The 25736-nt window shown below is 45.9% G+C and overlaps 1 protein-coding gene across 3 annotated transcripts in view; it reads right to left on the bottom strand.

Moving 5' to 3' along the window:
* Nucleotides 1-25736, bottom strand: part of CGNL1 (cingulin like 1) — a 101061-nt gene that overhangs the window by 22201 nt on the left and 53124 nt on the right. For all 3 annotated transcript variants that reach the window (XM_027123131.1, XM_027123133.1, XM_027123132.1), the window contains exons 8-11: nt 10338-10544; nt 9308-9412; nt 3948-4100; nt 2197-2367 (exon numbers count right to left, since the gene is read on the bottom strand). In XM_027123131.1, the coding sequence (XP_026978932.1) occupies nt 2197-2367; nt 3948-4100; nt 9308-9412; nt 10338-10544 (636 nt within the window). The remainder of the gene's footprint in view (nt 1-2196; nt 2368-3947; nt 4101-9307; nt 9413-10337; nt 10545-25736) is intronic.

The raw sequence follows: 25736 nt of genomic DNA, 5'->3' as shown, positions 1-25736 counted from the left end.
GGGATAAATATAAAACCTACCTTAAAAAGCTGTCGTGAGACTCAAATGAGATAATACCCCCAAAAGAACATGGATTTTAGAGTCAGAAAGACTGACAGGTAATGGTACAGCTCACCCTTCCTTCCCCAATGCCCAGCACATTCCTACCTTCCGACGCCCAGTAGATCCCTCCTAACATCTATCGAGGGCTCTATCATACCAAGAGTATTCATTAAGGATATGCACAAGAGAATAGTACAGCATCTGGAATCATGAGTTAGTAAATAACTTCTGAACCTACTAGTGCTACCTTTAAGTAGTTGAAGCTGCTCTTCGCTAAGTGGGATTTAGAAAATAAACTGAACAGTGAACTCTAAGTCTTAATTCTCTAACGATGACCTTCATCAGAACTTTTCTAGCTCTATGCCAAAGGCAGAATAGGTAAAATGCCTACTTCTCTCAAAGCAAAGGAGGCAGTACTACAGCACTTAGGACCCTTGCAGCATTTTTAGTTACTGAGAGCTTTAACTCAGCTCAACCAAAATGTGGTGGAAGGTGGTGAACAGAGTTGAGCTTGAGTTTCTCAAGGATCCCAAGTGACCTTGGCTTATTAATTCATTTTTGTTTTAAACGACTCCATGACTTCACCATCCTGACTTAGGGTGGTGTCTGACTGCAGTTTCCTTCTAGACTGATGAGGTGTCTGTTTCTGCCATGCAAATGGAAATAGTGCCTCACAGGGCTAGACCGCTGAGAAAAATCTAGGAAGTGCCGTCTCCGTTTTCATCATGAGGAATCCTTTTTGGAATTACTGCCCTTTTACAAACAACACTGGTCTCTATCTGGCCTTACCTAATCTCTCTGGATCTCCGTTTCCTTACCTAACTAGAGGGTCTCTAAGGTTCCTTCCTACCCGAAGATTCTAGCAGAGTAATAATTACACAAAAACCAAGGGAAAGCACTTTACAGGGGTCACCGTGACACTGATTTTCTGAAATCAAAACAGGATACCAGGTGTTCGTTTGCATTCTGGCAAGTATCAGAATCCTCCCACCCAATTGCTGTAGAAATGATTCTTCTTCAGGGCCAGAGAACTGTGCTGTCGATAGGCTAATTTCAGTTCTTACTAGGAGTCCTGTATCCTAAGACCCTAAACCAGAGGGGATCTGTTACCAGGGTCCTTTCAGAAGTATTCTAGAAGCCTGTAATAAATATCCATTGTTCTTTCACACAGTTTCAGCTCTGACTCATGGGCGACCTCCCTTTGATCATCAAAGATAATAAAAGTTTGTTTTTTGAAGAAAAATTTGTTTTCCTGTGGAATCTTAGTGCTCTTGGCACTGCTTATGAAAAAAAAAAGCAAGCTTTAGAATTAAAAAAAAACAAAAAACTAATATCAGTGTCCACGATATATAGACCCTCTGCCATATAGTCTCACATGTTACCTCATTTAATTACTAAATCATTATTATTTTGTATACTTTTAAAGAGGGAGAAACAGATGCTCAGAAAATTGGGGCAACTTGCTCAATGTCATGCAGCTGGCAAGAGACAGAGCAGAAATCAGCTTACACTGTACTTGCATTTTAGAGCCTTCAGCTTTCCATTAAAATAATCAAAAACGTGCCCTTTATTACACCCAGTTCTTCAGAAGTCCAGACTGAAGGAAGCTAACATTTGGGTTACTCTGCCCTATTATTCTTAAATATAAAACCAAGAATATGTTTTAATAATTTCAGTACTCATAAATTCCTGAAGATTTCTGTTTGTCCCCATTACTGTTGTTCTGAAACTCTTACCCACCACTCCCATGGCAATGAAAGTCTCTATATGTATAATTTTAAACGAATGGCAAAAAAAAGAAAAATTAGTTATTATAATCCCTGTTCTAAGATTAAATGAAAACAATGATACATATGAATCACTTAGACACAGCTGGGCACACTACTGGTGCTCCACCAGCGGCAGCTAAGCTTTTTAGGCCGATCTTGGATTAATCTCGAAAATGGTCCAACTAAAGCTGTGTCCACGTAACCTCAGAGGCCCTGGGTCCTCTGTGTCTTAGAATGCCATCTGCCCCAAAGTAACCATCTCGAGAATCAAGCACACACGCTGTCTTAAGGATCTACCCCAAGCCTCTCCTAGAAGACTTTCAAAGCAGTCTCGAAGGATATTCTGAACACGGGTAAACCGGGAACTGCTCCGGCCAGGCATTACCTCATCCTGCATTTTCACGGCAGTCAGACGGGACTTCTCTGCCTCTAGAGTTTTCTCCTTCAACTGCCTTTGCATTTCTGCAAGTTCCCTGCGATTTTTCTCCTTGTATTCATCCAGCTGGTTCTGGAGCTCCAGCGTTGATGCGCGGGACACCTCAACAATGTCGGCCATCTGGAAGAAGTGACACGGGTGAGAGCCCACCCCGTAATGCTCCATCTGGGGCCAGGGAGCTAGGTGTGCGTCCCAGCTCAACACGTCTCCTCTGCTTTCTTCTGGAGCACCCCACCCCAAAGACTGCAAAGCACCTGGTCGTGATCTGCCCAGGATTAGTCTCCTCTAACTTGGAAGCAGCATGGAGGTGTGAACAAGCACATCCTCTGGAGCTAGATCCATGGTCCTGGGTCACATCCTCGCTCTGCCACTTACCAGCTACATGGCTGGGGCATTACCTACTCTCTCTGGGCCTCTGCAGTGTACTCGTTAAAAATACTGAAACCATAATCTTTACCTTGCAGGGCTGTTGTCAAGATTAAAACGATACATAGAGACGGAATTCTAGTTAGATACAAAATAGCTGGTAGCAATCCCACTGCTGGGCATATGCTGAGAAAACCATAATTCAAAAAGAGTCATGTACCACGATGTTCACTGCAGCTCTATTTACAATAGCCAGCAGATGGAAGCAACCTAAGTGTCCATCATCAGATGAATGGATAAAGAAGATGTGGCACATATATACAATGGAATATTACTCAGCCATAAAAAGAAATGAAATTGAGTTATTTGTAGTGAGGCGGATGGACCTAGAGTCTGTCATACAGAGTGAAGTAAGTCAGAAAGAGAAAGACAAATACCGTATGCTAACGCATATATATGGAATTTAAGAAAAAAAAAATGTCATGAAGAACCTAGGGGTAAGACAGGAATAAAGACACAGACCTACTAGAGAATGGACTTGAGGATATGGGGAGGGGGAAGGGTAAGCTGTGACAAAGTGACAGAAAGGCATGGACATATATACACTACCAAACGTAAGGTAGATAGCTAGTGGGAAGCAGCCGCATAGCACAGGGAGATCAGCTCGGTGCTTTGTGACCACCTAGAGGGGTGGGATAGGGAGGGTGGGAGGGAGGGAGACGCAAGAGGGAAGAGATATGGGAACATATGTGTATGTATAACTGATTCACTTTGTTATAAAGCAGAAACTAACACGCCATTGTAGAGCAGTTATACTCCAATAAAGATGTAAAAAAGAAAAAAGAAAAATAGCTGGTAAATGACTGGCACACAGTAGGTGTCAAAACAATGGCAGCTACTCAGGGTGGCTCCATCAGCTCTGTGCCTTTTCCCTTCTGGGTGTTTTAGGGCAGAGGAGCAGCAACTACTGGGCTTCAAAACTGCCTTTCATACTCCTGCACAAGAAAGAGACGTGCAAGTACACAGATGACGCACAAAGACAGAGGTTTTGATTCAGGTAACATCTGTGAAGTCTGCAGTGACGTGCCAGGCTTCTTCGGGCAGCTGTTGAGAGGAGCTGGGCCCAGGATCCAGAGGGCATTTTCTAAACCAGTTCCCCTGTGACTGGGATTATCAACAAGTCGGAAGAGCTGCTTCTCGGGAGCTGCAAATCCCTGACACATGTGTGCTGAGACACACTGCAGGTCTCCTCAGCTCTATCAGGCCCTTACGGGGGGGGGCTGGGTCACACGCCCTCTCCCTCCTCCTCTCCCTCCCCTCTTCCTACCCCTCACCTCCTTCTGCAGTTTCTCGATGGTCTTGTCAAGGTGCCATCGCTCGTTCTCCATTTCACCCTTCAGTCTCCTTAACTGCTCCTTCTGCTTCGTCTCGTCTTTTAGCTTCTCAGACAACTGCCTCTGCTCCTGGGTGGCCTGACTCAGATTTCTCTGCAGATGGCAGGGAAAGGACAGTGCTATCACCTACCTACCAGGTCAGCCACAGAAACAGGTGGCAGAGGGAGTTTCACAGCCACACCACAAAGCAATCAGACCTGCTACATCAGTGATAACAAAAAGAATCAAAATAAAGCCATCACAGAGACACAAGGACATTGTCGGCTCTGCAATCCAGGGACCAAGACGCAAAGTTGATTTAACCAGAGACATACGCAGGAATGAAGGGCAGACGAAGGACGTATTACAGAAAACGGCCAAGGCTGCTGCAGGTGGTGATCCAGGATAGTGTCCAAAAACCTGACAGAACTCATGCTTGAAAACTGAGGTAAAGTTATACATTAGACAAACTTAAACCCATGTGGCAATTGACATCCTGTGATAGATAGCACTGCACCTAATGTTCGAGCATTTTCTCTGCTATGCAGATGATTCTCACAATTAAAAGAGCTAAAAATGAATCTGTAAGAAAAAAGAACATTATCCCATGGGCCAAGAGTCCACTTGGGTAGGGGGAGTTATAATCAACAGAATCCAGGGGTTGGACTACACATAGAAGGAAAGGAATTTGGCAGTCCACAAGCTGATGAGCCTGATGGACAGAAGGTACTAAACGGAAGAAACACTAGTCAGGAAAAGTACAAACGAGTGGTTATTTAGTGAATCAGCACCAAATACTAGTACTTCTTAAAAAATGTACCATCTTGGGTGCGATGTTTCCCCTGGGTTCCTCTGAGGCTCTCATCTCACAACATTATACAGACTGATGTCCTTTACGTAAAAATCATGCAACTCTAAAAAGAAAAAAAAGAAAATCCTAAAATATCTTTGCAAGATTATAGTGGCTTCTTTAAACGGCTGAGTGTTAATGCCTTTGGCATAAGGATATCATGAAGGGGCACAGCTCAGAATGGGGGAGCATGACCCAAACAGGAGCTAGATCATAAGAAAAATGTTATCAGGCACTGAGGGCTGAATGTGGGTTAGTACAAGTACTGCTTAGGACCTACTCAGTCTTGTGTCCCTGCAGAGGCTGTATAAGGACAATGGTTGTATTTGTACGGTGCTTAACAGTTTACAAGCTGCTGTCACGTGCAGTAACTCAGGCGTTTTGAAAACACTCACAAAGCACTTCAGGCACTCCTGATTTGCAAAGCTTTGGAACAGCTCTGCTGGCCAGCCACATGGCCTGGGGCCAAAAAGCCACCTGTGGAGGGCTGCGCTCAAAGAAACAGCCAGCAGAGCCGGGCTGCTGAAGTTGATTGCTGCAGCGAACCAATGTCAACAAAAGCAGCTGGGGAAAGAGGGCGGTAAAAGAAAGGTAATCGGGAGTTCAGTGGGGGGCAATTAGCAGGAGTGAGTCTCACCAGGGTCCAGGCGGACACACACCAGAGGGAGGGTCAACCCCTGGGACTTGTGTCTGTGGTTGATTTAGTGGTGTTGGGGGCAAAAAGCAGCACACAGGGTAAGGTAAGCAAGGTATGGTTGGTTCCTTCATGTGGGAGAAAGCTCTCAGGAACATGTATCTCAACATGTCAATTCTTGAACAAAAACAAATACAGAAGGACATCAACACCTTCCCATAGAACCGCCAGGATCCAGCTCAACCCCTGCCCCTGCAGATCCCCCAGCCTCTCTTTTTCTTCCTTCTGGATCCCAAACCCAGGGGCCCCAGCCCAGCAGACAAGCCAGCCTCGGCTCCATTCAACCTCCACGTGGTGAGTGCACTTCTGTTTCACCCTTGGCTCGGGGAGGGCTCCCCTACCACCCCTCCACACTGGCTCTGCTCTCCTGTGTCACTGGAGACACCCCAGACTCCTCCACTCTGAGCCTGGGGCCTGGCCAACACCCCCTGTCCCAACATACACATTTGCCTAGAATAGTAATTTCGCTAAACTATTTTTAAAACATTTCTTGCATGCTTCCCTCTATTGCAGGGTAGTAAGATCTGTAAAGGCAAGAAATAGATTTTCTATCTCAGTATGCCTCACAGTCCAGATTCACTCTTAGGCATATGATAAAAACTCAGTGGTTAAGAATTAACACCTATCCCCACAAGTGATCTAAAGATTTCTTATATCAGAATCACCGGGCAAGGGTGGTGGACTGCTTACATAAAATGCAAAATCTAGCCTGTTCTGATGGAATCACAATTTTTCTTAGAGTGGAGCCCACACATTTGCATCTGAAAGTTCCTCAGATAATTCTAACATACTCTAAAGTTTAGGAATGCTGTTTAAACAATGCTCTGCCTCTTCAGTGATTCAAGAAGTATGTTCCAATATGTCCATGCTGAGAAAGTATGTCCCAAATTCACAGGAAAAGCACCCAACTTGGCAACTTTGCATTTAGGAGTTAGGTGTGAAATCCTCTATAGCTACAGTGACTGTATTTCCAAGACCAGCCAGACAAGGCCATTGACTAACAGTGGGACAAAAATTTGAGGAAAACTTATCAGGTCGGAGAATCCAAAACACAAGGTTGGTGGACGTATAGTGAGTGCCCTTGAGCTTGGGGACCAGTATCTCAGTGGATGCAAAGCCTTTCACTATATGGTTGAGCAAGGTCCCGGTATTAACGATAACCAAGTGGCAGGTGAGCCAAAGTGCTTAAAGGAATGAGAGGTTTGATCAGAAGGAAGCCAGTCTCCTCAGAGCCCGTGCCACACAAGCATGGGGGCTTTCTTCTTCTCTGGCTTCAATACACAGGGCGGGAGGTGCAGGCATACAGAGGAATATATCATTATCCCTCCCTGAAGGAAAGAACTATGGCTTCCCCATCTGCAGAAGCCAGTTCTCAAGGGAATCAGAGATGTCTTTGCCATGAATGCAGTTCAAGTAGATCTACACAGGGGCACACAATCCTCAACCAAGTGGTAGGGCTGAAGCAGACCAAGAACATCCCCTTTAAGAACCTCTGCCACCGTCTGACTGAGTCATAATAAATCAGACCTAAGTTCACATGGTCTTCAGCCACTATGTAAAGAAATACATTTATCATCCACGAAGATGCAACAGATTGCTAAAGGCACAGAGATTTTGAAATGTAAAATGCTCATGTGAGGGGGGAAAAAAAACCGGCTACTCTCTCCTCTTACTCTAAGGGTTAAGCTCCCTTCGGCTGCCAGCTTTGGGAGAAGCATGCAGAAAAAGTTATCGAACTAAAGGAATGACCGTCTGGTTCCCAAACTGAGAAAAAGCAAAGTATTTTTGAGTGATGGTGCACTTTTCACAGCACGACTTTTTTTGTTTTTTTGTTTGAAGATTTTTTTTTGATGTGGACCATTTTTAAAGTCTTTATTGAATTTGTTACAACACTGCTTCTGTTCTATGTTTTGGTTTTTTGACTGCAAGGCATGTGGGATCTTAGCTCCCCAAAATGGGGATCAAACCCACACTCCCTGCATTGGAAGGCGAAGTCTTAACCACTGGACCGCCAGGGAAGGCCCTCACAGCACTGCTTTTGAGACCAGATAATTGAGATAATGATGGTGAGACTGTTGGAGCCTCTTAAAATTCTTGCTGGATTATGTTGCCAGTGGCTAGCACAGCCACGCACTGCACGAAGCACCCTCCCCATCTCAGCACCACTGGGAAAACAGGCCTGAACAAAAAGTAACAGGTCAGGGATAATTTCCAGGGCAAGGATGGTGAGCCAGAGATGGGGGGTGGGTGGCGATTACATTAAGATCTTTAGACCTTGAGGCCATCATCTGTTGTCTCCGCTGAATTAGCTTTGAGTTGCAGATTCACAGCTGCTGAACCACTTCCTTCTGTGTGAAACTTTCTGGTTTGACCAAAAGATGATAAAGACAGAGCCTGTAATAGCTGCACCCAGTGCCTGGTGTGGACGTGACACAAAGGCGCACGCTTTTGCCCCTGAAGAGTACAAATGTTTTTCCTCTCTTTCTGTGCCCAACTAGCTCAGAGATTTAAACCCTGCACTTTGGCTGCTGCGCTGTAGCCATCACAAGCCTTAAACAGCAGCACAGTGAAACTGCCATCCACACAAAATCAACCAAACAAGAGTTAATAACAAAGACCTAGATTTAAAGAAAAAGAAAAAGAAATGCAAAGCAAGGACAGTCAGACACCAAAATGAGGAAAAGACAGGGCTTTACTGCATGCAAAAACAAGGTCTCTGTCCAAAGCAAGAGAGAAGGTGCAGATTCGGGGGTGAGAGCTCCTGAGTCGCGGCTGACCTGAGTGAACCCTAGTGCAAGCAGGTTCCCCTCCTCTAGCCCCAAGGAGGTGAAGCTGTATACGAAAGGAAAGCTGCAATTAGGCATTTTTAACTATGAATCCTGAGCTATCTCCTGACACTTTCCATGTGCCGCTCCCCGACCTATCCTTGCAGACAAGCAAGTCCTAAGGGAAAACTTTAACAGCCTCCTCTAGGACAACTGCTCAGAAGCACCGGCTTTTACCTCCTCGTAAGCTCGCCTGAGGGATGCTTGATGCTGCTGGTTCTTTAAAACCCCAGAGCAGGTAGAAGGAGGGACACACCTGGATCACACTGAGGTCACTGTGCAAAGTCTATTTAGAACCTCCGTGCAGACTTTTTTTTTAAACGATGTACTTCAGGCTTTCTAACCTTCAAATGGAAAAACCTAATTTTCCAGGAACCTGCCTATTTTGAATAGAGATAGCTATCTAGTTTCAAGGAAATGACTTTCTCCTGCTCTTTTTAATAGCCATCTTGGAGGACTGCACTCTGAGGAGTCTATTGGCCCAGAGGAGAAAGGAAATTGGCTTCTGCCGCAGAGCTGACGCTACACTGCCTTGGGGACCAATTCTGGCGGCCTTCCTCACACAATTCATGTTTTATCTTTGGAAAGCTGTCAGGCTCTTTAATGTCTAGAGCAGGATTTCTCAACCTTGGCACTGCTGACATTTGGGTAACTCACTGCTATGGGGACTCTCCTGTGCACTGTAGCAGGTTTAGCAGCATCCCTGGCCTCCACCCGCTAGACGCCAGTGGGAGCTCCCCAGTTGTGACAACCAACCACCTCTAGACATGGCCAAATGTCCCCCAGTTAAGAACCACTGGTCTAGATAGATAGTCTGAAGTCCAGGACGGTTATTATTATGAAAGGAGCTGCCTGGAAGGACAGGACCAGTGGCGATCTGTACATGTCCCTCCGAGTTTGCTTCTCGAACTTCCTCTGTGGGGGATTAAAGACAACAGCCCTCAGAGTTTACCTGAGCATCTTCCAGCTCACTCTCCAGGGCCCTTCTGGCTGACGCTGCTTCTTTTTCTTCTTTTCTTGCATGCACGAGGGCCTCCTCTAATTGCCGAGTTTCTCCCTACAAGGAAACACGGGGTCAGTGTACACTCAGATGTGTGCTATGCCTAGGAAGCTGACTTGGTGGCGTGAAAGGCATGCAGGGGGCATCCACAGACACAGCCAGCAGAGGCTGCAGTCACAGTGCACCTGTCAAGGGCCCACGACAGGACACAACAGCCGTACAGATGTGTGTGCCTGTCTGCAGCTCCATACTTAACCAGAGGTGAACATCCCCATCAATCATCTGAGATGATTTTTGGGAAAATACAAATATCCACCCTTAGCACTGGAGCTTCAGAAACAACAGGTGTTGAATGGACTCAAGCACACAGTTTTAGAAAAGCTTTTCAGGTGATACTGATGGATGACCATCTGGGGAAGCTCTGTGAGAATACACCTCCCCTTTACATTTCTCCTGTCCCTTTTTATCGTCAGCTGCCATCTCTCACAGCCGTCAGTACGTGTCTCTTGCTAACAGCCTCCCACTTCTAGAGATCTGGTAAACCAGGTAATTGGTTTGTTAAGACTTGCGTGACTTCAGAAACCGTCAACCAACTGTTAAAAAAAGAATAAACAGTCACGAGTGAGAATGGGTCCAACGGTAGTGTTCAGATGGCCTTTTTGGGTGTCCGGAGGCCTCTGCTCAGTGTCAAGAGGTTGAGCACGTCTGATGTCTGGGCAAACGGGGACTCCCGTGCCTGTACCTGTGCCTCCCACCGTGACTCCGTCAGCCCCGTTCTAGAAGCCCACCTCCCATTAGTGCCATGCAGAGAGGAACAGAAGCGATGGGTTACAGAGAGGAGATGATCACGCTTGCCCTGACCTTTCCTACTCCATTATGATAATAAATCCCTTTCTGCTTCTCCAGTCGCTGTGTTTTTCGTCACATAGGAAAGAAGGATCCGGCACTGCCAAGCCTGGGCTCGGGGTCCAGCGAGCCTCACCTGGTACTTCTTGAGCATTTCCTTCGCTTTGGCCTCGTCACCTTGCAGGTCAGCAACCTGCCTCTGAAGCCGAGCGACAGTGCGCTCCAGCTCACGGATGCTTTCCCGCAGCTTCTCGTTCTCTTCCTGCAGAGCCTTGGCGCGCATCTCAGGCCCGACCTGGGTTTGCTCTGCGGTGCTGCTCCGACTGGCCAGGACCTCGATGTTCTGTTAAAGACACAGAACAGGTGAGCATGGGAACCAGGGTCAAGGCGCAGCTCCCAACTTCGTGGATGGCTGGCATTTATTAAAACCCACTACGTGCCGGGCACCGTGCTAAGCCAGGGATCAGCGCACGACAGCCTGTTACTGAAAATAAAGTGTTACTGGAACACCGCCACGCCCATTCGGGGGCACCCCGTCCACAGCCACTTTTGTGCTACAAAAGCTGTGTCAGGACTTGTGGCCAAAGCCTAAAACATTTGCTACCTGGCTCTTTACAGAAAAGTTGTGCCGACCCTTGCCTGTGTCAAGTCCTTGACATGAAATTTCAACCTTTTAACAACTCTAGGAGGTGGATACTATCCTTATCACCATTTTAAAGACAAAGAAACTGGCGCTTGGGTAGACGGAAGAACTCGTCCAAGTTCAGGGAGGAGAAAATGCATTCGGGCAGATCGAATCCAGAACCTGTTCTTATAACCACTGATGAGTTCGCTTTCCTGACCCCTCACCACGTGCAGGGCCTCTTAGTAGAAGCTCTTGATGAAGGGCAATTGCTGCTTACAGGGTTTTTTTTTTAATGTCTAACACAAAATGGAAATTAAAATTTGCTTAAATTATAGTACAGTTCACGGTGCGAGCTCTAGGTACTACCATCTGAAAATGAGCATGTGCGGCACACAATCCGTAAGAGAAAGGAATGGGAACAATTACAGGATGATTATTGTTAACTCCAGATGTCACGTAGGCGTTTTATTTTTGACTCAGCATATTAGAAGTGATGGTAAGTGGCCTTGTCCAGAATTCCACCTCTCCCAGCAGACCTCTCATCTTCTATTTCTCCACTATGACAAAGATGTCAAAACCAGTAAACCCAGCGCTCACAAAACAGTGCTGCAGATGCCTTCAAGGAAAGGAAGGCCCAGGGAAGGCAAGATCTGGCTTCGAAGGCTACGACACAGCCCACTTGGGAGAGCTATCTGCCGGAATCACTTGCTTGCATGGCCTTTCAGAAAGATCTTTAAATCTTGTAATAGTACAGGAAGCTGTGTTATCCTGAACTTAACCAATCTGAGAGTTTCAGAAACCAGAGCATCTTTTCACAACCCAAATGTTCCAGTTAATTCTATCCATCTGGGAAAGCTCATCAGAGTCAAGCTACTGAGTCAGAACAAGGTTGGTGGGCATTTCTAGGAGAACACTATGGTGCCCAACAGCTGGGATTTCTCTATTACTGTTTGGACATATCATCTTCTACCGAAACCAGCAAGATGACTGAGGAGATATAAAGTGTGGTTGAAAACCTGAGGAGGGATCTCAAGAATCCAGTAACTGGTCAGACCAGGGAAAGCAAGAGAAAAGTCCAGATTGTCCCTTCCTGCCCTAACTTTCCCATTAAGAGATAAGAGACTACAAAGCTACAGTTATCAAGTGGTACTCAAATAAGGATACACACGTAGTTCAATGGCATAGAACTGGGCGTCTAAAAATAAATCCAATATTTACAGTCAATTAATTCTCAACAAGGGAGCCAAGATAATTCAAGGGGGAAAGGAACAGTCTTCAACAAAATGGTGCTGGGACTACTGGATATCCAAAAGAAAAGAATGAAATTAGAGCCTTTCTTTGTACCACACACAAAAATTAACTCAAAATGGATCATAGACCTAAATGTAAGATCTACAACTATAAATCTCTTCTAAAAGAAAACACTGGAGCAAATATCGTGAGCTTGAGTTACGCAAGGCTTCTTAGATACAATACCAAAAGCGTAAGTGACAAAAGAAAAAATAGATAAATTAGACTTCATCAAAATCAAGAACTTCTGTGCTCCTGATACCAACAAGGTGAAAAGACAGCCCAAAGAATGAGAGAAAATATTTACAAATCATATATCTCATAAAGGACTCATATCTAGAATATATAAAGAATTCTTCAACTCAATAATAAAAAGATAACCCAGGCTTTTTTAATGGGCAAAGGATCTGAATAGACATCTTTCAAAGAAGATACACAAAAGTCCAACAAGCACGTGAGAAGATGCTCAACATCATTAGTTATTAGGGAAATGCAAATCAAAACCATAACAAGCCACTTCACACCCACCAGGACGGCTATAATCAAAAAGACAGATAATAGTGTTGGGGAGGATGTAGAGAAATCAGAACCCTCACACACCGCTGGTGAGAATGCAAAATGGTGCAGCCACTTTGGAAAACATTTTGAAAGTTCCTCAAAAGTTTAAACAGAGTTATCATAAGACAGGAATTCCACTCCTAAGTATGTACCTAAGAGAAATGAAAACATATGGCCACACAAAAACTTGTGCAAAAACTCCACAGCAGTATTATTCAAGGTAGCCAAAAAGTGGAAACAATCCAAATGCTCATCAACTGGTGAACGGGTAAACAAAATGTGGTCTGTCCATACAATGGACTATTATTTGGCCCTAAAAAGGAATGAAGTACTGATACATGCTACAACATGGATGAAGCTTGAAAACACTATGCTAAGTGATAGAAGTCATTCATAAAAGGCCACATATTGACATTTATATAAAATGTCTACAATAGGCAAATATATAGAGATGGAAAATAGATTCGTGGTTGCGTAGGGCTGAGGGGAATGAGAAGTTGGGAGATGACAGCTAAAGGGTTTGGCATTAAAATATACACACTACTATATACAAAACAGATAACCAACGAGGACCTACTGTATAGTACAGGGAACTATACCCAATCTCTCTTAACAACCTATAATGGAAAAGAATCTGGAAAAGAATATAACAGAATCACTTTGCTGTATACCTGAAACTAACACAACATTGTAAATCAACTATTTCAACAAAAATTTTTTAAAAGTCATGATGTGATACATAAAAAGTTAAATAGTATGAAGAGTATGATCCTGTTTTATAAATAAACATTGATATATATATATAATTATATACATAATTTGAAAAAAAAAAGTACAGGGTTTCTTTTTGAGGTGATGAAAATATTCTAAAATTAACTGTAGCGATGGTTGAAGAACTCTGTGAACATACTAAAAACCATTGGTTTTGCACTTTAAATAGTTGAATTGTATGTTAAGTATCTCAATACAGCTGATTTTTAAAAGAGGAACAAAGGAAACCCAGAGGCTGAGTCGGACGGAGGGGATGGAGGAGCTGAGGTCCACCGAGGTACTGGTGAGAACAAGAGACTAAAGACATTTGCCTAAATCTTCTGGTAAAGCGAAGAACACTTCCACGTGCAGTCAGTGATCTTTCATTCACCCAGAAATCTCAGGAAGAGCAAGGATACTGAAAACCAGATCTGGTTTAAGCTGGATGTGGGCCTACCTGGCACCCTGACATGCTAGATAAAGGACGCTGTGCTGTGTTTTGATGTTTAGAACTTGGTATTTTCTCTGTTTGGAAGTTGCAGGGCACATTCTGAGTCCATCTGTCTTAGGAGGATGGATCACACAGGTTACCACTCAGCTGCCAGTGGCAGGGTCTGCTCCAATCCCAGCTCTCAATTTCACAGGCTGAGTGTGCCTCTATGGGAGCTTGTATGTGTTGAGACACTTAGTCCTGTTTTGACTATTTGTAAAACGATCATAGGTTTTGCTCTATGTCTTCATAGTGTGGTAAACCACATTATGTTTACAAATAAATTTAACTTAAGCCTCCATCGGCAAACCTTTCCAGAGCGGCTCCCCTGTTCCCGTCACCACCACATCCCACGTCCCCAGTCTACTGTGTCAGGTAAAGCCCATAGGATAACCTTGCTCTTCCTGAAACCGTACCTGATTCACTTGCAGCAGTGCTGGAACCTAAAAGAATAAAAATCACATCCCTTTGTTCAAGGCAAGTCCTTCTCCATAACTTGCCAGCCAAGAAAACTGGTCTAGCGGGACTCCAAAACTCTTCCAGCTCTGAACTTTGAACTATGCACCACCTTTTCCAAATGCTTAAGTTTGTATCTCATGACTGTGGCAAAAGCAGGAGAACTCTAGGAGGACCAGAGCTGGTAAAGATCTACTCTGACAGGTCACCGGGGACAAACACCGCTGCCCTCACTTAATTAATTGCTGGTACTTCATTTCTGTGATGTTTTGATCTTAAGTGCTGTACGTCACAGCAAGACTAGGGAGGATGTTCCATCATAAATAAAAACCAAAGGGCACACAGTTCCTAACGATTCATTTAGCCAGATCATACCCCCTATGTAATATCTATTTGTAAAAAAGATCACGTGGATGTGTCTTTTAATATCTTACCTATTATTCATTCATACAATCAGTCAGAAATAGTTAACAAAGATCAATTCCAAATTCCACTCCAAAAGGTCGGAAACACTACCCTAGGTCATCACCACAAAGGCAAAAGTAGCAGATGTGCTACATTCTCTTGTTTTTCAAGATTGGACCATCCCTTAAAATTGCCCTGAGATCATTTCTTCACCTGTATTTACTTGGTTACACAGGAAAGTGGTAACACTGGCTGGCTGTGAAGAAGGGAATTGGGGCTATGGAAAGAAGCAGAGAGAGGTATTCCACTGCAAACCCTCTTGTGAGGATTTAAACGGTGAACTATGAAATTCAAGAAGTATTAAAAATGTTTAAATAAATATACATTTTTGTTGAAAAGACTGACTACCAAGGGGCACAGGCACTTGGAAGACAACCATCTCCCCTACCCAGTTCTCACCTCCTCCGGGCTCCAGAAACCCTTCCCCAGCATATTCACGGATACCTCTGGGCCATGAAAGATAGCAGAGCGGGAGCCGGGGAGCAGCTGTACAAACAGAGCAGAGCACCAACTCTCCCACGCTGGTTTACATAGTTAAGACATTCCTTTTCACCACATATAGCTGGGAGGGTGGAAAAGGCCCAGATGGCCCGGGACTTGCACTTACATGAGTGCTTCTCCAAATTTTCCACCCAAGCAACCTTAAAGGCAGAGAAGTCCAATGCGGGGTGGTTAGAGACACGCAAGTGACCTCAAAGAACTGCTTCCAAGGCTTGGGTTTCTCCATCAAAAATGCATGTACGCTTTGCAGTTGACACTTGTAACTTTCATTCCACCCCATGTCTCTTTTTATATCCAGATACTGTCCTTGGTGTTCCAGGAAGATGGGCCATTTCTACCCTGTAGCTTTGGCAAGCACTCTCCTCCCCACATACCCAGCACATGTACACATTATCTCAGCCTGGACAAAAGACATAAATCACCTCAAGAATGGAATTCTCAGTTTTAATTCTAAAAATGTGCATCTAGGAGTGTAGAGGAAGGAGCAGAGGATGCTGCAGTTAATCCACCAGATTTGACTCAGATCCAGGCTGTGCCTCTTTCTGGGCCCTTTCACTGGGCCTGGCCTCATAGAGCCTTGGTTTGCTCATTTGTAAAAGAGGGGAGAAGTTACCTACCCACCCCATCGTAAATATCTAGTTAAACGAGGCCATGACTCTCGTGGCAGATATTGCTATTAATGACCAAGCCAAGGAAACCCAGGCGTAGTTCTCACAAGGTCAGGACTTTGCCCGACTTACCTACTACGGTTCTAAATCCTCAAACCTGGCTTTAGACTATAAGTTGCCCATTTTTACCAGCTCAATATCAAGCCTAGGTTTCTCAAAAGAGAGAAACAAGATCTTTAACAGTCTTTCCAGGGCAACTGTACTGTCCAAATTACATGACCCCTTATTTTAAGGGCAAGTCACGTTTCTTGGTTGGCTAATTCATTAAAAATTCAGCCTCATTTCCCAATCAAGGATGGTCTGGCAAACTGATGGCAACTAAGAAAATTCTTCCGAAACAGACAAACAGCATGTTTCAACGTGCTGAATTGCTAAATTTCCACTACTTCTGAAATAGTTGACTTTTAACCATATGCTCCAATTACTGATATAAAAGGGGGGTTGGAGGAGGAATACATAATTGTTATCACAAAAGAAAAAGCAAAACCCCAGTCTTTGCCTGGTACCACCATTCACTGCAAATAATGACTTGCTTACAAGCTGGCACATTTTCATTCGTTAACGTCCACACTTAGAAATGTTCACACTGTCGCCTGGGGCCAGGGGAAACTTTTATCCATGATAAGCACAAAACTCCCCAACAGCGCCACAAATGGCCACGTCTAGGTGTTTTTCCTCACCCAAAGGTACTGATGCACTTCCCCTGAGCACAGAGCACACACCTCGGACAGGCTCACTCCTGACGGATGAAAAGTAACCGCACAGGACGAGGCCCTCCTGGCTTGTCCTAACGCAGAGCCAACACATAAGACATCAGGCTTTACTAATTAACAGGGCCTCTTTCCACAGCCAGTTTTTGTTTCTTTTCTGTCTCGCTTTTTTGCTGAGTGAGGGAAAACAGCTGAGGCGTGGAGGCCAGGAGGCCAGAGAATGGAATGCTGGCTCGTTGGTTCCATGTCACCAGCTACTCCCACCCTCCAGCGAGTGAGGCTGCAGGAGCTCAGCTGATGGGTGCCCGAAGGGTCCCCGACGCCAGGTCATCTGCTGGGAGGTCACCACCTTTCCACAGCATGGCTGCGGACATCACTTTCTTGCCCACAGTGAGGACCGGGGTCACAGATGATGAGTCCCTTTCTCACTCTGAATGTGTGGAGAACCAGGTCCCCTGTATTACGGTTTCAGCTTACCCCTTACTTGAGCAACAGTAAACTATGGAGGAAAAGAAATAGCATCTATTTTAGTCATAAACTGCTCTTTCCCTAGTTAACTAGGAATTTCACTGGCATGAGGCCTCTGAGCCAGGACTTCTTACATTTTAATGAGCACAGGATTCACCTGGGGATCTCTTAAATGCTCATTCTGACTCAGGAAGAACAAAGGCCGGGGCTCTGTATTTCTAACAAGCTCCCAGCTGGTGCCAGTGACGCCGGTCTGTGGGTCCCACTGTGAGGACTGAGGTCCAGACTGAGGAGAGGCTGCTCCGACCTCAGGGCCCTCCCACAGACATTCATTCACAGCTCAGGTCCCCACTCTCCAAGTCCCTTATGCTTCTTGACATGACTCCAGTGCCTGGGATGGGGTGTCAGGCAGCTTGGGTGCCGCTGCAGGCTGTGCAGTCAGCTCACACTATGACCTATGCAAACCCGTGACCCCTCTGAACTCAATTCACATCCTTAAAGAAAGCATAATAGGTATTACTTGCTCTAAATGGGTCAGAAACCACCACCACCCCAAGAGAGATATGAGAGTTTTAAAAAGCTGAGATGCCTGCAGTAATGTAAAGTAATGGGTTTCTCCTTCCTGTTTTTTGACTGCCTACTTACCATTTTTTGGTGAAAGTGGGGTTGAGCCATTGAAAAACATCATTTTAAAATCCCTACTCTAAGAGCTACATCAGAGTTTCCAAAAATTCTCTCACTGTATTTCCCAAATGCCAACACCATTTTTTCCCAACATATCTGTAGTTCAGAACTGAACTGGTCATGCAGTTGTCTCACTGATAAGCTGTTTGTTTGTGGCAACGGAGTAGTGTGTGAGGAAGATGGGAATAGATGTGGCAAAGGGAATAGTAAAGAAGGAGAGTCCACTCATTACCAAAACCCTAAATATTTTCGAGGAAGAGTTGATTCCAAAGCCAGAATAGTGGATGTATTCAATTTCCTTTTGTTAGAAGATGTGGATTCTGGACTAGACTACTCTGCTAATAAGTTACTATGTGACGACTTCAAGCAAGTCACTTAACTTCCATCTGTCCTCAGTCTCCTCCTCTGTAACATGGAATGGTCAGTCTAGCTAATTTCAATGTCCCTGCCAGCTCCGAAGTCTGGGATGTCTGGGATTGAGAATGAACTTGAAGAAACTGGGCAGTATTAGGCAACCATTAAACTAAGAATTCCAGAGGTTTTATACCTCTATAACATCATACTTAAATTTCATTTTCAAATGCGGTCAGCTAAACTCAGATGGTTTTTTACCAGTGTCCCTGCCATGGTATCTAGAGCGGAGGACCACATCTAAAGACCAACTTCCTGCCACGGAGCAGGGCTTTACTAGTTCGTTCTCTCTCCACAGTCACCAACTTGCCAGAACTCACCGAGTTGGAAAGTTATCATGCTTTATAAAGATTTTGTTTACATCCTGTTTTTTTCATTGCCCTGGTGGTGATTTTCCGGCTTACAAAACCACCTAAAAGATACTCCCTTTTAATCATGTTCAATTATCCAGTTTTTCCTATAGTAACTTGGTGATTATATATAGGCTAAAAATATCATTGGTTTCTTCACAATGTCCTTGTGAAGTAAGTCAAAACATTTCCCTTTAAATGGTTAAGAAACCAGCAAAGATTTACTCTCAGAGTGGCCTGTAATTCACACATAGGTTCAAGATAAAAACTGTGCTAATAAAATGCCTCACGCTTGCTCACAGAATCCATTTGACAAAGGTTATCATTTAAGCCACACAACAAACCTATAGAGATACCCAACATGGGAATAAAAATACCCTCCACACAAATGGGTCAAGCCATTTCCCCAAGAGGCAACACGCTCAGTAATAGTTCAGGCCTTAAAATACGGTGATTCCAGTGACGAAACACCTACGATAGGCAGAGCCACAGAGAAAGGAAGTAGACTCGTGGTTGCCAGGGGAATGGGAAAGGGGGGAGTTTGGCTGTAAGGGGCTTTGTTTGGGGGTGGTGGACGTGTTTTGGACTTGGATAGTGGTGGTGGTTGCCCAACCTTGAGAATATATAAACACCAGTGAATTGTACACTTTATAAAATGGTGGAAACAGTGAATTTTACATTCTGCGACTATTATCTCTAAAAACAAAACAAAACAAGCGTTCAGGCCTTGGAGTTGGCCGACCTGAACTGGCCTTGCTTGTTTGCCTCTACGGCTTGGTTTTCCCCATTGTTCTAATAATGAATGGAGACGTTATGCTGAGCACGTAGCAATGTTTCAGGCACACCATAAGATGACGACAATGGATGACATCTACATATAAGGTCATGTAGCCCAAAGTCACAAACCAGGACTTGCACCCAGCTCTCCAACTCCTGTCTCTGATCTCTGCTACTTGCTACCAGCTTCTTCTGAGTGAGGCAGCAACTTCAGGGGAGATTTCCCACAGTCAGCCAGAGAAGGGAAAAGGAAGCTCCACGCTTGCCAGCTAGAGGCTTCGGCTATGTCCATACACTCACCCAGATTTAAACGGGGGGGGGGGGGGGCATACACACTCTTGTACCATGAAAACAGCATTTCAAGAGCTTCTCTGAAACAGAGCCCTGGGTTACAGACTTTTACTTATGCTTCTGCCTTTGCTTATTCGTTTTTTTACTCCATTCCTTAAAAATCCTTACAAAAATTTCCCCAGTGTCCCTGGGTCTCATCTCAGTGTCCAGGAGATTAAAAAAGCCTCACATCACAGCTGTGAGATGCCATTTCCCTCACCATGAGGGCCCATAGTCTATGCTAATCTTGTGACCAGCATGTAAAAGTTTTGTTTATAGAACCCGACATCCCCCCACGGTGCAGTCAGCCCTTCAAGGAGCCGCCGGCTGGCAGAAAGGACACCACCCGGACAATGTCATGAGTCCAGAGCTCTGCGTCACCAGAAAAATACTGGGGGGAGGGGGCAGGAAAAAAGCAGGGGTCGGACACGGAACAAACAACTTCACAAACCGTTAAAATCAGCTTGCTGTCGGCGCACACACGTCCAACAGGTTGAACAGGATTTCTGAAGACAGAAGATAAACAAGCAGGTTCTCCACAGCACTGCCTACTGGGGAGCTGTGGGGATGCCTCCAAGATAAACCAAGGCTCAACCTGGAAGCCAACAGGCCTTAAGTGAGTCCACACGTCTCCGCTGTTTCCTTCTCAGAAATCTTATTTGCAAAGGCTGATCCTTCAACTTTCCCATTTTATTGCTACCATATTTCCATAAATGCTGAAACGATCAACACTAAGTTGCAGAAATCATTCCATTTAAAAAATTTAAAGAGGAATTCTCAGACCAAGAACTCTTAATCTCATGACCATTTCCATTAGCGCCCCTTTGCACCCCCAAATGAGACCAATTTCCATACAGAAAATTGTCAACTTTTCCCTTCATCCCCCTGCCTCCATGGCTGCAGGAACAATGATAACCGGGGCTGGAGAAAGAAAATCTGGACTGACCTCATGTTTGGGATGGAAGAGGCTGGACCAATACCCTCACCAAGCTTTTAAGGCTGGTTCCCACCATCTCCAGGGTTAAGATATACAACAAGGGTGACCTTTATCTATTTCCTCCTTCAAAGATGTAGGCTGTTCCCTGGGACAGAGTTGAGCAGACTGGTCTCTTGCAAAAGCCCATGAATGGTCTCCAGCCCCCTCCTTGCAGGCCAGTCTGCTGGGGTCAGCAGCTAGCTCTAACTGCCAGGCAAAGGGAACAGAGCCAGAAATAGTAATGTCCTAATCCAGGGATGGTCACCCGCACACTCTGAGGTCATGTCCAAGTCACAATTTCTCAGAATCACAGTTTGGTTTTTTAAAAACAGGGGTGGTAGGGCTTCCCTGGTGGTGCAGTGGTTGCGGGTCCGCCTGCCGATGCAGGGGACGCGGGTTCGTGCCCCGGTCCGGGAGGATCCCACATGCCGCGGTGCGGCTGGGCCCGTGAGCCATGGCCGCTAAGCCTGCGCGTCCGGAGCCTGTGCTCTGCAACGGGAGAGGCCACAACAGTGAGAGGCCCGTGTACCGCAAAAATAATAAAAAAGGGTGGTGTTACGTCCATTCACTGCATGGGTCAAGAAAAATGAAGGATGATACTGCCAAGTGTCAAAACACTAGGCACTCTATAAACAGCAAACGGTGTCCAAGAAGGAATTAGTAGGTACCACCCAGAAGTTATAGAACATACATTGCAGATTTCCTTCTAGACAGAGGCCCTGAAGGAGGCATGGTGACTCTTTGGCCTCCGTCCCCTTGGACGGTTTCCCAACCACGGCTGCTGGCAGGACTCTCACTCAGTCCCTCCGTTTCTGAATAAAGGGAGAAACGAATGTCACCTATCCTTTCAGAAGAGCTGGGAGAGACAGAGGGGAAGGATGGAATCACCAAGTCTGATCAAAGACCTACCCCAGGACTGCTCGAGGGCCAAGTCCCATTGTTTTTTTTTTTTAAAAGGCCATTTTGGGCACCTGTCATTGAGGCCCCATAAATCACCACGGTGGTCACTGGTACTTTTCCCTCCAGGCACATGTATGATTATGCTTGCCTGTCTCCCTAAAGTCAGGTGTGGCCATATGACTAGCTTTGGCCAATGAAATGTGAGTGCAAGTAACATGTGTCATATCCAGGTACAAGCTCTGAGAGCCACTTAGTGTCACCATCCGCTCCTCCCACTGCTTCATCCCAAAGAGCCAGTGGGGCTATAACAAGGAAAGAGCATGGCCTCCAGAGTCAGGCAGTCTTGGGTTCAAATCTAGACTCAGCCACCTACTAGCCGCATGACTCCAAGGCGGTCAATTACCCTTTACTGAGCTTCAATCCCCTCAACTTTGAAATAGCAATTATCTCACCACGCAGAGACATGGGTGGGGGGTCGGGCCGGGGGAGTTAAAGGTAGTGGATGTAAAGTGTGCAGCGCGTGGCCAGGCAGATGGTGTGCGCTAAAGAAACAGTGGTGACTGTAGTGACCTTCGCCATTATCTCCACCCTGCTTTGGTCGCTTACCAGCTGCGGAACTAGAGCCTCTGCTTCCCACTCTGCAAATGGGGAGGTAACGCTGTGCCCACTCTCAGGGTGGCTGCAAGGGCTCTTGTGAGAGCGTCTGTGGGAGCCGCCAGCACGATGCTGCTCAGGAAGTGAGATACCCACCATCCCCCCTACTCTAAGCCCACGCACACGGAGGGCCCAGTCCTGAGGGACTGCCCCTCCACCCTGGGTTCCAGGCTGCCCTCCACGCCCCATCTGACCAGAAGCCTACTCTCCCATCCCCAGCCAAGTCACAGGCTGCCATTTACTGGGCCACAAGCACTGCTCTGCACAGGGACTCTGACTCTGGGTACTCAGCACACCAACTTGACCCCCGAGGTACGCACACCAGCCTGGGTGATCCATCAGTTTGCGAGGCCCCCTGGATATTATATGCAGAGATCTGGCCCATCCCTGGGGCCAGCTCTGCAGGAGTGAGGGGAGGTCCTCGCCAGGGCTCCTACTGACCTTCTATCGAGGATCCAGAGAGCCGGGAGGCTCCTCCCAAGCCCAGCTTTGACAGCGCATTCCAGCGAGGCTCTGAGGAGTAATCCACCTCACATCTAGGGAAATCTGCCATTTGCCCCAGGCCCTGGCCAAACACTGAAAGCATCCTGAACTGTGTGTCCTTAGGTGGTAGCTTAATGAAATACTATCACTGGCACTGGGACATCCCAACTGACAGTGGCCCCCACTGAAGGAACGATGGAGGTAGGACGGGCAAGTGACCCAGTTCCAGGGCAGCCCCTCACTAACTGTTCGGCCTGAGGCAAGTCACAACCTCTCTGAGCCATCCAATGTCAGGGGAGAAGGAAACAAACTTAACTTATTAATTGTATTTAAGCACTCAGCATCAATTGTCTACACTCAATAAATACACAAGTTGAACGAGGCACAGAGCCATTCGTGAAGAGTTTGAATCCCCACCAGAGTGTTAAACCTGTTCACAACTGAAACATGAGCAGTAATCACGGCCTAAAGGAAGGGTCACGAGCCCAATGGCCCATCTCTATAATCGAGAATATGGCGCCCGCACAGCAGATAAAGGCTATTTTCTCTCTCTGGCCTACCAACGTTTCTATTTCGCCAGATAAGTTCAAACAGACCTGGATATTCATTCACTCATTCATATCTTATAAAGTGGTAGAATGTCAGCGCTGTTTGGTACACCAAGTTTCTCTGGTTCAAACCCCAATCTGAATCTCCAATATCCCCGCCCCCCATCTCTCTCCACCCTCACCATATCTTTGATAGATAAGCAGACATCCAGCCTCCGCTTCCTGGGGCTGGAGACCCACTACCTCTCAAAACAAGCCTTTCCATTTTCTCTCAGCTCTCAGCCATGGAAACGCCTCCTTCACGCTGAGCTGATAACTGCATTCCTACAATGTCACTGGGACCAACCAAGAAGGGCACAGTCCTTGCTGCAAAGGACAGCCTCTCAAGCGCTTGACGCCCTCATACCTCCTTCACACCATCTTACCTTGTCTTTTGTTCTTTAGGCTAAACTTTCCAAGGTCCTTCTTCACCCACTGGGGTGCAGTATCAAGTACTCTTTCAAAGTGTGGGGCCCCAAACCGAAACGATACTCCCTGAAGAGCCTCGCCAGCTGTCATCTTGATTACCAAGTACCCCAGGCTCCCAAGACAAAGTCTCCCAGCAAATAAAATAGATCCCTCGCAGATGGATTGAGACCCAAGAGGAAACCTGGTTCCTGAACTCAAGTCCACAAGCTAAAGAAAACTTTGGCCACCTCGAGATCAACATCCAACAGACCCTTCTCAGGACCCGCCCTGTGAGGGATACTGTAGGGACCAATGATGACAGGAAGGGTGTCGCTGCTGGGGTCCTCCTGTTCCCATCCTTTCTTCAGATGCCCACCAGGGCATCCCCAACATCCCTCTGGCTCTCATGCATTTGGAGCTCACCCTGTTGCCTCAACCCCATTCTCTCTGCTGGTGAGCTGTACCTTAACTCTTCTGGGGAAAAAAAGATCACGCCTTTTTCCTCCCACGCTTCTCTCCCATGATAGCCCATCCCATTCCAGGGCTACGCCTGGGGAACTAGACCCAATTCCCCACTGGCACCAGGTGAGCTGCAGTTGCATCCCACAGGACAAGGCTCTGGGCCAGGCAGGCATAATAACATCTACTGAGTGGCTCGCTCTAGGCCTGGCACTGTGCCCACCCTATGGGCATCTCACTTAGTTCTTAAGTTACCCCCTCCCCATCCCTCCCAAGAGAGATTCTGTTCAACCCTTTGTTTATAAGTGAGGAAAAGGAGACACGAAGCAGTTAAGTAACTTGCTTCGGTCTCAGGGCCAGTAAGCAGCAGAGTCAGGTACAATCCCAGGCATCCTGACTTGAGAGCCCAGCAGACTGACCAGCAGCCAGTCGGCTCTTCACAGGCAGGGCCTGCACCTCACTCTGGGCCCCAGCCCAGCCAGTGCCCGGCACACAGTACACTCACAATTCAAGTTTAGTGAATTCATTGGCTCAATACGTTTTGAAGTGTCTAAATATATTTGAACATATCCAATGACAGTCACCAAATGCACACACTTTCCATGGCACATTTACTTGATATTTTTTTTATCATCAGCACACACGATTTCCACTTTGTCATGAGCTAGATCAACTTTTGTTATCTGGCCTGAGAACCGAACCTCAATTTATAACAATGTCTCCATGAGAAAGCTCTTTCAACTTCCAAACACCCTACCTAAAAATACATTTTTAGCACCCTCCTTTCCTAAACTGAGTCCGCAGCTAGCAGATTCCCTCATTAGGGTGCTGTTTACCTTTGCGTTATTAAGAGGTCTGTCCTGCCTGAAGTCTGCCTCACTTTGCTGCATCTCTGCCTCAGAAAAGATGCCTGAATCTCGAAGGAATGTGTGAATTGGACACTCCTCACTTTTTTTTTTTTTTATTTTTTTTACGAAGGCCCCATTTTCAATCCAAATTTTTCACAAAACTCTAGTTCTCTGAAGGCAAAAGGTCTTACTTAACCTGATAAATGGTTGTCCTAATTAATGTATTTTCAGTTCCCTGAGACAGCTGGAATTATTAGCTTACGAGAAGCCTGACACAGGTTCTAGCCACGCATTTTCCAGATGAGCAAACCAGGGCCTGGAGAGGTTAAAGGACTTGCTCAGAGTCACACAGTGGAATCTGAGCTGTGGCGAGAACTTGACGGACTTAAAGTTAACCACCTCATTAGACATTATCTATTAACTTAAGTAATACCTCTCTTGCTCCCTGACAACGGCAACGCCATTCTGAACACACACATTCTCTTCCAGCTCCGCCTGGGAACCCAAAGGCTCCAAGGGAGACCTTGTGCTTATCAGGCCTCAGAAAAACACAGAAGAGACTCTCTTTTAGCCTTCTACTGCTGACAGTGGCCACCTGCCAAGGGGACAGGATGTGAAAAAAAAACATCTTACATTTCCATCTCAACCTGAAAGATGCATTTCCCCATTCCTACTCCGCCACCCAAG

Source organism: Aethalodelphis obliquidens, unplaced genomic scaffold, assembly GCF_003676395.1.
Source record: "Aethalodelphis obliquidens isolate GAN/ISIS:26980383/991018 unplaced genomic scaffold, ASM367639v1 scaffold26, whole genome shotgun sequence".
NCBI lineage: Eukaryota > Metazoa > Chordata > Mammalia > Artiodactyla > Delphinidae > Aethalodelphis > Aethalodelphis obliquidens.
This window is presented reverse-complemented; position numbering and strand designations above follow the sequence as displayed.